The 12,900-nt window shown below is 45.2% G+C and overlaps 1 protein-coding gene across 1 annotated transcript; it reads left to right on the forward strand.

The window, feature by feature from the left end:
• The first annotated feature begins 6,946 nt into the window (after positions 1-6,946).
• On the forward strand, positions 6,947-12,445 carry NEFM (neurofilament medium chain). The gene is made up of 3 exons (XM_090053655.1): positions 6,947-8,123; positions 8,905-9,029; positions 10,429-12,445. The coding sequence occupies exons 1-3, from the start codon at positions 7,059-7,061 to the stop codon at positions 11,840-11,842; spliced, it is 2,604 nt and encodes an 867-aa protein (XP_089909781.1). The 5' UTR covers positions 6,947-7,058; the 3' UTR covers positions 11,843-12,445.
• The last annotated feature ends 455 nt before the right edge of the window (positions 12,446-12,900 follow it).

A 12,900-nucleotide genomic window follows, 5' to 3' on the forward strand; every position in this document is an offset into this window, starting at 1 on the left:
CACATCGCAGTAGTACTGCGAAAAGGCCAGCTTTGCAGCCATACCCCACTAGCAGCTGGCCCAGAGGGGCAGACGCCTCTACTGGCTGTGCAGTCCCCATCCAGATCTGGCAGGTGCGCAGCAGGTCATAGCCACGCAGCAGCCCCCACTGCCAGACTGCTGCAGTGGGTAAAGGGTGCAGGGAACTCTCAGCTGGTACAAGGGGTAGTGTCCCCAGGTACCAATTGCCTGGGCTTCAGAAGCTCCTGAGAGCAAGTAGCCCTGAGCTATTTGGCAGGGCAGCTTCTTGTACTGATGGGGCCAGGACAGGGCAGCTTTTTATACTGCTGGGGACAGCACAGGTGCTGGCCCCAGGCTCTAGCTCCCCCTGGCTGAAGATCCAGGAGGAGCTAGGCAGGGTTATTTTGCCCCAAGTGGCACAATCTGCCCCACACCAAAGTGCATGTCTGGGCATGTGCACTGAGGCAAAAAGCCCCGGCTCAAATTTGCTCAAATTTGCACTGCTTCTATTTAAGCTGCTGCAAGCACACGTGCTTGCATATGTGGATGCGCCCTGAGGGTCTTCCTGATTCAAAATCCATTTAAGGCTTTATCAGTATTTGGGTCTGGCACTTTGACACTAGTATAATCAGGAATATAAAAAAAATCAAGATTTTTGAAGTAGTCATTTTTATTTTACAGACCAATACATTGATGTACAGAGAGATTAAAGAAACTTGCTGGGCCAGAACACTGAGGTCCTGGTCACCAGTCCCACACTCTAGCCAGTAGATAATGCTTGGAAATAGTTGCAGGTCTGTGAGTTATTATATAACCTAGTTCTGTACTCCTTCTTCAGGGAATAGGTTAAGTGACTTCTTATGTGAGAGTGGCCTTGTCTCATTAAAAAGCTTATGAAGATTGTCCTGTTGCTACTATAATGATTTTAGGTTGTATTTTATGTCTTTAAAAATAGTTTCGTTAAAATTTATAAAGGTGACTAAAAATATAAATAAAAATCTATGAAAGAACTATTACTAAAGACGGTTATTGTGCATGCATGCACTGTAACTACTTTTTGGATTGCATATTTTGCAGCTAAAATGTCTAAGAACACACTTGAAATGCTCTGTGGGGTTCAGTTGAGCAGCCACTTCTACTGTGAGCATGAAAAAGGGTTTATTTTCTTAAGTGCAGCTGCAGTGACAGCTCTAATAAACTTGTACATAGCGTGAACATTTGCATCATGTGCATTTTCCAGGGTGAGCTGATCAAAGAACTTTTGCAGTGTTAATAGAGTACTTTAATATTCTGCAATTTAATGTTTTGGTGGAATATATGCAGTGAACAGTGAATCCATTTCATTGTCTTAGTAATTTCTTGAATGGAGAAAACTTTTGTCAAGTTTTTCCAGGGTGAGATGGATTAAAATAAAATACTGATTTTGCCACCAAGTTTGCTGTTTAAATGTATTTACAAGGTATGACATGTTCCCAGCAATCGATGATCTCATCATTTTGTTTTTATAGAAATTCTGTTGCACACCTACCAGAAAAGTACAATTAACATCACTTGTACCAAATTATTCCTTTCAAGTTCCTTTAGTCCAAATATGGCTCAGCATGTGGGGCAAAGATACCAAGTGCAGAAACACTGGAAATTATAAATGCCAGAAGCTTGGATAATGGGTAGTTTTGTTTTGAATATTTAATTAGCTATATGTGAGAACAGAGCGATGTAGAACTCTGCATCTTCTGCGTGGGAATGAACTCAAAACCAGTATCATTTCAGTGCTGCCCACTACAGCCTCACATACAGAGTCAGGCCTTGCTCTTACAGGTCCTCATGTAGAGTACTATACAAGGTACAGCCTTGTTGCACACCGGGATATGCGTCAGTAGAAACCACATGTGAGTGCAAGTAAGATGCCGAGGGATGCCATGCATCCCTCAGGTCATTGTCTCTCTTATAACCTTTTAGGGAAAGAGTAGCATCTAGTGTCTAAAGCAGGGAATTAGAAGTTGGAATTGCTGAATTCTTCTGAGAAGGATTAAAAAGGGAAGGAGACATGGGCTTCAGCACGTTCCTCGTCACACTAATGAAACACTTAGCTGCATGCTGCCCTTGTAGGCAGCGGTAACCAAGCAGAGTTTTCGTGAAGGCAGAATGATGTTCCTTGTGCTTGCTATCCTGCTTGTGATTTTGTGCCTGTAGTGAGCAGAAGGGGCATAAGGCCTAGCTTTCAGTGGTGCTGCGCGACCTCAACTTTCAACAACCTCAGCTGGAGTGGCAACATGATCTGAGCTTCTGAAAACCAGCTTCTTTGGAAATGAACAGCATCCGAATGCCCTTCACAGTGACAGCAACACAAAAGACCCCCAGAACATTATTTCAGTTCAAAATGTCAGGCATCAGCTACAGATAACACCAGTAAAATCACTCAAATGTCCTAAGAGTAATATGTGCAGTATTCAGCAGGGGGCAATGCAGTACAGTAGGAGTGAAAGCACAAATCATGATTGCTGGCTTCTATTCCTTGTTTTTTGTGTCGTTCTGGGCAAGTAACTCTGTTTCAGTTCACCCTTATGTAAAGTGGGAATAGTAGCACCTGTCTAAGATGCTCTGAGCTTTAGTTACTCAATGTTTGTAAAGTGCTTTGAAATCCTTCAATAAAAGATGCTAGACAAGTGTAAAACAGTGGCAGTAATATCTGCTACATATTAGTAAGTAATGTTAGTTGAATGTGTACTACATTGCATTCTTAGACAATTCTTGGTTCTCCTTCTTTTGAAGCGTCAGATACTGATCACTGCTGAAGGCAAAATACCGATTGGGAAGCCCAGAGGTGTAATGCAGTACAGCAAGCTGTGGACTGCTGTGTAACTTGTCAGTGGGCCTACACTGCTTTACAGCAGACAAAGATTTGAGTGGGTTGGGTTTTTAGTTTTGTTTTCACTCGAGTCATAATGCATATTTTGGACTAGATCCATCACTGCCATAAATCAATATCAGTGGCCTATGGCAATCTATGCAAGCTAAAATGCTGGCCCTTTAAAATTATGGAAGAAATTATTGTGACTATGAATGTTACGTTCCAAAACGTTAAAAAATGTGCAGTGCAGTATTCTGAAAAATACAAAATAAATACTTCAGAAAAATTAAGCCTACATAGCAAATAAATGTTTAGTTCCGTCAAGGCAATAAATTATTCTATTGCAGTGTATGGGTAGCTGTGAAATCGTTCTTGGTGATGATACAGTGAAAGAAACTTAAGTCTATAGTTTTATGGCTCTTGCAGCACATAAAGTAGGGAAGTGAATAACAGCAACAAGGTTAATGATGATCTGCAGAAATTTGCAAGAAACAGGAATTCACCCATAAGCTGAAAACAAATGCGATTTAGGATTGGGTTTTCAGGAATTTATTCTTTTGTAACTACAGTTTGCTAGCTTCAAAAGCAATATTTTTGCCTACAAAAGGTAATGCAAATGTCTGGAAATCCAGACTTGATTTAGAGCAATAAAACACCCTCTCCCAGCAGAATAAGAATGTTACAGAGCAGTCTAATGCTGTAGAAACATTACTGTGTTTTAGTCCTGTGTTGAATACCTATAATTAGAATAGAAAGGAAATTCTGCAGGCAAATCTCAGGCAAGCAAATATTTTTACCTTATCAGAGCTTTTGTATTTTATTCTTTGACACATTCATTGAAAAGCTGAAAGAAGTTAAATTGTGCAGACCACTCAGACCCACCATTCCTCGTACAAGTCTGAAACACAGAGCAATTAAATGAATATGATTTTTCATCATTGCTTTTGCTGCTCTTCCTTCATTGAGTTGCCTGGTTCCCAAAGTGATGCTAAGTACACTTTATAAACTTCTGATCATCCATCATTAATCCACAAGCAGGAGCTGACTGTTCAGGCCATAAGATTCAAAGCAGATTACAATAGAGCAAAATGTTGCTATTGATTGATGGACAGTTCCTCATAGACTGAAAGAATGGATTCCTTATTCATCTGGTGGCCAGATAGTACAAGACACTCTGTTTCTTCTTGACTTGAGTAGGAAAGATGAGGCCTGAATCTCTCTCAAGAATTGTCCAGCACCTTAAAGGATCAGGCCCTTGCTGTATAGCTCAGTCTGTTGCAGGGGGTTTTCCTTAGCTACTGCCTGTAAACATTAATAGGCCACATCCAAATCTGGACTAAAGGCAGAATGGTAAAAATACCAAAGAAATACAATATTCATTACCAATATTTAAGACTCCACAAAAGCAAGATTCTCACCTGGAATAACCTGGTATACAACTTCACTGAAGTCAATAAAGCAATTTTTACTGTCTGAAGATCTAGCTCATTGTTTAAATGCTACCTGTAAATAACATTGAGCCAAATCCTTAATCCTTATTTACTCAGGTAAAACTCTTGAAGTCAGTGCTTTCTTACTTTCCATTTAATTAGCAATGCCTTTTCAGCTTATATAACACATGCTTCTATTAAAAAGAACCAGTTTCTAAAGAAGAGCTTAACAGATCCAACCCAGAGTATTGCATGATCTGTTCAGTCAGTCTGCTCCACTGCAGCATCTCTGTAACCTACAAAATCTGCCCCCCCACCTCCCAGCATGAGCTTTCAGCTTTCTACCTCCTGCTTTTTGCTCTTTTCTAAAAAAGAATGGTGCAACTATCAGTCTCATCTTTCTACAGCTCTTCTCTTACAGCAGGTTTTGTCAGTGCTATACAATCAAGATTTAAAATCAATATATTTCCTTTCTATTCTAAATGGCAACATTTTCCAGCATTACCTCCAGCCCCCCTACTTCAAAGGATTAAATATCAGTATTCTGTTTGCTCAAAAGTAGCAACACTTGTCTGTTAAGCTGAAACAAGAAGTTTTCCATGAGCAAAAATATTAGTCTTCATCTCAAAAATCCTAAGGTAGACACTGAAGTGGGAAGGACTTATTTGCTCATCAGAAATAAGGGTGTTTTAGACGGTTTTCACTGATTCATTCTAACCTTCATGTCACCTTCATAAAAATGTTGCATGTTTTCTCCACATACATATAATTATGGACCTGAATGTTACCATAACAGATTTGTTTCCGAATGAGAACACTTTGTTTCTGTAAAATGATTTCTTAAGGATGTGTGTGTATGTGTCTATGCACCTCCTTCTGCCATCCCTATTTTGATTTTTTTAAAAGATAAAATATACTATGAAGCTCACTGCATTCTATAAGAGTTTACAGGGCCTTAATTTTATTCAGTAAATAAATCAAACTTTTTTAGCACTCAGTTTATACACAGCGTTTGGCTTTTGGGTTTTGAATGATCTGTGCATCAAGGTAGTTTATGCAAAGGAATTTTATAGCAAAGCTAAATATGGCTCTTCCTTCCATTGCCTTTCAGCAAATCATCTTATTTTCAGAGCACAAAAAAGAATAATAAAAAGTCCCAGGCACCTCTGTTAACCCTATGTTTTCTGTAACAATAAGTTATCTTTGTGTTCAGTGAACAACTTCCGTTTTTGTTTTTCTCCTACAGAATGTAATCAAAGGAAGAGAACATCAGCCAAGGGAATTATAACACAGCTTCTTCCCCCCTCTGAAAGTAAGTAAAATGCAGTACCAATTTAACCAGTATTTTTGTCCTGACTACCTACTTAGTCCAGTGGTCTGTTTTCCACCTATGGGGAAACTCTGAACAAAATTAATCGGATGCATTCAGAATCCTTGATTGCTTCAGTTATACTAAAATCTTCTTTCTATGTTTGTCAGATACATCTCCAAACACTTTAAACTGATCTAACAGACCGTAACAGACTGTGTTTGCAAATGCAATTCAGCAGATACCTTGAACAGTTCTGATTTCCTTTCTCCAGTGACTGCAGTGCTGCAGTCCTATGACAACACCATATTAATGAGCCAATTGCGATACAATGTTCCATGTGGTTTGCAAAGTTTAACCCTGTCCCTCAGACTTTTCAAACTGCACGCAGTGAAGAGATAAGGCAGCAGTATAAGTATCATTTTCTATGCAAGGTTAAAGACAAGAAGGTAATTTGTGCATATGGTTCTCCCTCTTGAATTTTGTTGCCTTCTAAATGGAAGCAGACATATTTTCATTACCTACTGGAGGAAGGAATGCAGAGGTGAAATCTAACCCCATCAGCACTGCTTTTTAGGCACCAGAGATTTGTTTCTTATAGCAACAACAATGAATTCTCCCTGCCATTAACTAGTTAAGAGGCTAGCTAGACACCACAAGGTACCCCTCAAAAATGACAGGGTGCCCCTGAAAGTTTCATGGAGAGAAATTGCAGGCGATGCAGCAAGCATTATGTTAGAAATGAGAGCAAGAAAGGGGAGGAGAAAGAGCCAAGAATCAGAAAAGTGAATGAAAAAAGGTTTTAGATTGGGGGGGACCTTTTCTAACTATTTATGTATATACATATACACACCGAGATAGATATGTAGGTCCCTGTCACACTGCGGCTGCTTTGTGCATGCGCTGGTGAAAGGGGAAACTGCAGCGGACTTCCTGCTGCAGGATTCCACTTCTCTGCTTTTGTCTTTCAGCCCTGACGGCTCGAAAGCCAAGCCTGGCCGTGTCGGCTGTCATAAAGCCAAGCCTCTTCCCTCCGAGTGCCCCCTCCCCGACTTCCAGTCCCTTTCCGGAGCCCGTTTTGCCCTTCAGAAGGCAGCTCCCGCGGGGGTCGCGGCCGCTCTGCCCTGGCTTCACGGTCCCGGCGGGGGCGGCTCCGCATTGCGGGGCAGCCCGGCTCGGCTCGGGGACAGCCGCCCGCGCCCGCCGCCGCTGGCCTTGGTGCTGACGGCGGCGGCGCACGCTCCTTACCTGCCCGGCGCCCGTGCCAGGCCCGCCCGCTCCCGCGGGCCCGGCGCCGGGGGGGCGGGGGGGCAGGAAGCCGGCGGGGGCTCGGGGCGGGGCGGGCCCGGCGCCACGTGGCGCTCGGAGCCCGCCCCCGGAGCACGTGGCGGCGGCCGGGCCGGCGATATAAGCGGCGTGCGGCGGGCAGGCAGCGCTGTGAAGCCGCACACGTCCCCCGTCTGCCAAGATGAGCTACTCCCTGGACGCGCTGGGCGGCCCGGCCGCCTACCGGCGGGTGAGCGAGACCCGCGCCGCCTACAGCCGCGCCAGCGCCTCGCCGTCCAGCGGCTTCCGCTCGCAGTCCTGGTCGCGGGGCTCGGGCAGCACCGTGTCCTCGTCCTACAAGCGGCCCGGCCTGGGCGCCGCCCGCACCGCCTACGGCTCCACGCTGCTCAGCTCCTCCGAGAGCCTGGACCTGAGCCAGGCCTCGCTGCTCAACGGCACGGGCGACTTCAAGCTGAGCCGCTCCAACGAGAAGGAGCAGCTGCAGGGGCTCAACGACCGCTTCGCCGGCTACATCGAGAAGGTGCACGGCCTGGAGCAGCAGAACAAGGAGCTGGAGGCGGAGATCGCGGCGCTGCGCCAGCGGCAGGCGGGGCGCGCGCAGCTCGGCGACGCCTACGAGCAGGAGCTGCGGGAGCTGCGCTGCGCCCTGGAGCAGGTCAACCACGAGAAGGCGCAGGTCCAGCTGGACTCGGACCACATCGAGGAGGACATCCAGCGGCTCAAGGAGCGCTTCGACGAGGAGGCCCGCCTGCGCGATGAGACGGAAGGCGCCATCCGCGCCCTGCGCAAGGACGTCGAGGAGGCCTCGCTGGTCAAGGTGGAGCTGGACAAGAAGGTGCAGTCGCTGCAGGACGAGGTGGCTTTCCTGCGCGGCAACCACGAGGAGGAGGTGGCCGAGCTGCTCGCCCAGATCCAGGCGTCCCACGTGGCGGTGGAGAGGAAGGACTACCTGAAGACCGACCTCACCACGGCGCTCAAGGAGATCCGGGCGCAGCTGGAGTGCCACTCCGACCAGAACATGCACCAGGCCGAGGAGTGGTTCAAGTGCCGCTACGCCAAGCTCACCGAGGCGGCCGAGCACAACAAGGAGGCCATCCGCTCCGCCAAGGAGGAGATCGCCGAGTACCGGCGGCAGCTGCAGAGCAAGAGCATCGAGCTGGAGTCGGTGCGCGGCACCAAGGAGTCCCTGGAGCGGCAGCTCAGCGACATCGAGGAGCGCCACAGCGGCGACCTCTCCACCTACCAGGTACGCGGGCGCGGCGCGGCGGGGCGGGGGGCGCGACCCGGAACGGGAAAGCCGGCTCCGCACCGGCCCCGCGAGCGCCTGGCGCGGGCCCCGGCGGCAAAGCGCTGTGGCGCCGCCCCGCGCACCTGCCCGGGAAGGGCAAGACGTGGAGCGAGGCTGCCAGCCCTCGGCTCCGGAGAAGGAGACGCCGTGCCCGGCTCTGCCGAGCGCGCTTCCTCGTGCCTGGACACCGGGTACCCCATACTCGTGGGGCCGCTTCGGAGCCGGTTCAGAATAACGCCATAAGGAATATTTCAGCGGAGATGCAAAAAAGTATTCCGCGGCTATCCGCTGGCTGCGTGTTAGCCAGCCAGCCAGCCGGACCTCTGATTTTTAGAAGGGATGCTTTCAAAGAGTCTGGTAAATCCGGACTGCGGTTTACTGAGAGCTAAGGAAGATCTTAAAGTATGTTCAGGGACTTAAAGGCTCGAACCTATATTCTTTATGTAATGACTGCACTGCCAAGAGTCTTGCCTGAGTCGGTACTGCAGGATCAGGCCCCCCCAAAGCTTTGCTGCAAAGCAGGCGGCTGAGAAATGTTGAGCCTGATCCTGACGGCAGCATCGCACCCCTGTTCCTTTCCTTCAGGAGCTCTGTTTTCTCCGGGCGGGTTCCTGAGAGGCGTCATGGCGGAACCTCTCTTTTGCTGTTGCTGTTATGATACAGCACAGCACCTAACATTGTTTTTGTGGCTGGGATGCTTTTTACTTGCAGACTGTTATTTCTTGTATTTCTGTTGTAGGACACAATTCATCAGTTGGAAAATGAGCTTAGAGGTACAAAATGGGAAATGGCACGTCATTTGAGGGAATACCAGGATCTCCTCAATGTCAAGATGGCTCTGGATATTGAAATCGCTGCATATAGGTACAGTAGGAACATTGCAGATTCGTCTGGAATATTAATTGCACTGCAGATGCTGCTGGCTCCCACCAGCCTTTGCCATTTAAAAGCTCCAAAAGCTTTTGTCATTAGTGAGGCTGATCTTTACTGAGCCTAAAACAAATGCAGAAATACCTTCCAACTGAACAAAATATTAGCACTCCTTAAAATCTATGTAAACCTAAGAATTTATGAAGCCAGACTTAATAACTGATCCTGCTTTTGGGGAAATCGGTGGTTAAACTCCAATGACTTCCAACAGGATAGGGCCATTAGAAGGCAGTATCGGAATAGGTTAAGACAGCACTCAATAGCAAAGGACAGCTTCTGTTTTGTAATGACTATACTTCAAATATCACATCTTGAGCTAGTGACACCTGTGATTTTTTTTTTTCAATGCCCTTTTATTAATTTAAAGCAAAGATCTATTTTTTTAAAGGTTTCAAATAAGGACTATGGAGCTAAGTATTACAAAGTACTTTCACTTTTCTTAACTTTCTCCCAGTATCAACTTTTGAACTGGTCTTGCAGCAGGCATATAGCTTGCTATTGCCATCATCTGGCAGGATTTTTTTTTTTTTTAAGCTTCTTAATGTACCATGTAGTACTTCTTGAAAATAAAACATGAAAACAATAACTTCTCTGGGTTGGAGGTTTAGATAAAATGCTTACATCTTCTGCAATATAAATAAAAACAGCAAAATACACTACTAGCAAGAAAACTTCTTCGAATCCGAGTGCCATTCTGTGACTGATAGCCCAGGCACAAAGTAAAACCATATATTTTAGTAGTTTTTGCCAAAATTACCATCATTCAAATCAGGTAGATTTTGTTATAGCAGAGACACTTTTCAAAGCCATGTAAAGAATTTGGATGCCTTGATGAAAATGAAAGATCTAAAATCCCTAGTTGGGTGTGAAAGTCTTGGACATATTTAATATTTCTGTGTTATGCAGAGAGGCTCCAGTCTTCAGCTGGACTCCACTCAAGTCAACAGCTTTGCCATGGTCTATACCAACTTAAGTATCTGGCTCATAAATCTGAATTACAGTTTTACAAGATGAAAGCATAAGGATCCTTATGATCAGCAAGTTTTAAAGATCTGGAAAAAAAAACTGTCTGCTCTATGCAGTCCTTATATGGCACTGTGAGCCTGATCCAAAGCCTGGTCTGTGGGTCAGTGAAAACCTTCTCACTGTCTCCAGCAGGCTTTGCATCTGTCTTTGTAGAAGCAAGAATAACAGATACTTGAATCATTCTTGGCCTATTCCAAATGATATGAAACACTGGTTTATTCCTGTTGAGTGCAGCTGACCCAGAAGCTCCCTTAGGTGCTCAATTGTCCTATATACATGCCAATTTTTGTCATCTTTATTTCACTAGGAAACTACTAGAGGGTGAAGAAACAAGATTCAGTGCCTTCGCTGGAAGCATTACTGGGCCCACATTTACACACAGGCAACCATCAGTGACAATATCTGCTACTAAAATACAGAAATCAAAAGTTGAACCACCAAAACTAAAGGTCCAGCACAAGTTTGTAGAAGAAATCATTGAAGAGACAAAAGTTGAGGATGAAAAGTCAGAAATGGATGATGCCCTGGCAGCCATTGCAGAGGAGCTGGCAGCCAAGCAGGTAGAAGAGAAGAAGGAAGAAAAGGCAGAAGAGGGAGAAGCAGTAGAAGAGGAAATTGTGGCTGAGGAGAAAGCTCCAATGGAAGCAGCTGCACCTGAAGGTGAAGAAGAAGAAGGTGAGAAGGAGGAAGAAGCAGAGGAGGAGGAAGAAGCCGGAAAATCTGATGAAGCAGAAGAGGGAGGTTCTGAAAAAGAAGAAATAGAGGGTGAAGAAGGCGAGGCAGGAGAAGCCGAGGTTGAGGTGAAGGAAGAGGCAGAGGAGGCTGTAGCAGAAGAAAAGGTAGAGAAAGTGAAAACATCCCCACCAAAGTCACCCCCTAAATCTCCTGTAGCAGAAGAAGCTAAGGAAGAACTGAAGGAAGTAGAAGGAGAAAGTGAAGAGAAGAAAGATGAAAAAGAAGGTGAAGAGGAGGAAGCCAAGGAAGAAGTGAAGGCAGGGTCCCCGGAGAAGGCAGGGTCCCCGGAGAAGGCAGCTACTCCAGAGAAGGCAGCTACTCCAGAGAAGGCAGCTACTCCAGAGAAGGCAGGGTCCCCGGAGAAGGCAGGGTCCCCGGAGAAGCCAGCCACCCCGGAGAAGGCAGGGTCCCCGGAGAAGCCAGCCACCCCGGAGAAGGCAGGGTCCCCGGAGAAGCCAGCCACCCCGGAGAAGGCAGGGTCCCCGGAGAAGCCAGCCACTCCAGTGAAAGAAGAACAGTCGGTGGTGGAAGAGACGGTTTCAGTCACAAAGGCAACAAAAGTGAGTGCAGCGAAAGAGTCCAAAGAAGAAAAAGTGAGCAGCAAAGAAGAGGAAAGTGACAAGGTGTCCAAAGGGTCCATGAAAGAAGATATTGCAGTGAACGGAGAGGTAGAAGAGAAAACGGAGGAATTCAAAGGAAAGGAAGTTGAAGAGGAAGATAAGGGAGTGGTCACCAACGGCCTGGATGTGAGTCCAACTGAAGAGAAGAAAGAGAAGGGTGATGAGAAAATTGTGGTAACGAAAAAGGTAGAGAAAATCACTAGTGAAGGTGAGGATGGCACAACCAAATACATTACAAAGTCTGTGACAGTCACCCAGAAGGTAGAGGAACATGAAGAAACCTTTGAGGAGAAATTGGTGTCCACTAAGAAGGTAGAGAAAGTCACTTCACATGCTGTAGTAAAAGAAGTAAAAGGGGGTGACTAAAAATAATAGTTTAAAAATTAAGAGAGCTTAGGTTGGTGCAAAAGGTTAAGCCATATGACAGCTGCAAAATGCATGTGAGTGACGGCTTTAAAGCAGAATGGGTTCTCTCATGGAGGCTCCAGACACACTTATTTTCCTTTTTTTTCTTTTCTCTTTCTTCTTTTTTTTTCTTTGTGCAGTACTTGGGGGAGGGCGGGAATGCATGCAAGTTCGAGATGTGCTCCCTCCACAGAACTTGGGGAATTAAAACAAAACAAAAGAAAAAAAATGAATGCATGAGATGAAATGTCCAAAGAAACTCTTGAATTTCCTGAGCTGTCAGAGGGACACATCTAAGGAACGTCTTAAGATGTATTATGCAAAGAACCAACTGAGCCAAAAACTATAATAATAACAACAATAATAATAATAATTATGAAATAACCAGAACTCTCCTAGCCTTAAAAAAGCTACTTATTAATAATTATGTTTACCTCACTGGTGCAATTAAGGTGGACTTTTGTTCATGGGAGAACCTAGTTGACATGCACAGTATACAACCTTTTGTTGTTCGATGTAAAACCGTCACAGCAGTTCTTGCTCAATAAAGGTCAATATTGGAAATGTGCCTTCTTTTGTGGTGCTTTCTCTGGAACTTTCCCCAGGTTTTATAAATTATTTATTATTACTTTATAGACTAGCTTTGATTTTACTCCCTTTTTGGGGGGTGGGGAGGCTTTTTTTTCATTTTCCCCAAAAAAGGGCATCCCTTAAAAAAAAAAAAAACAAAAAAAAAAAACAAAAAACCAGCCACATGGATCAGTTTTTAAATGCACTGATTATCTGTAACTCTACAGAAACGAAAATTTAAATTTATCTTGAGCTTTGTGAAGCAGATACTTAAGAGCCTGGTCTGTTGCCCATTGGGACAGAGGGGAATATTTGAACTAAATTCATTGGGTGTTAGTTTTATACCTTGGATGCTTATAAAGAGGTTTGAATTGACACCTCCGCAAAGTCAAGTTCTCTTTTGGGATCATATGTGGTCCTGTTCACCCTACAGGCAGGGCTACCTCTAA

The sequence above is a fragment of the Crocodylus siamensis genome, chromosome 6 (genome assembly GCF_052110815.1).
Source record: "Crocodylus siamensis isolate JL-2025a chromosome 6, ASM5211081v1, whole genome shotgun sequence".
Taxonomy (NCBI): domain Eukaryota; kingdom Metazoa; phylum Chordata; order Crocodylia; family Crocodylidae; genus Crocodylus; species Crocodylus siamensis.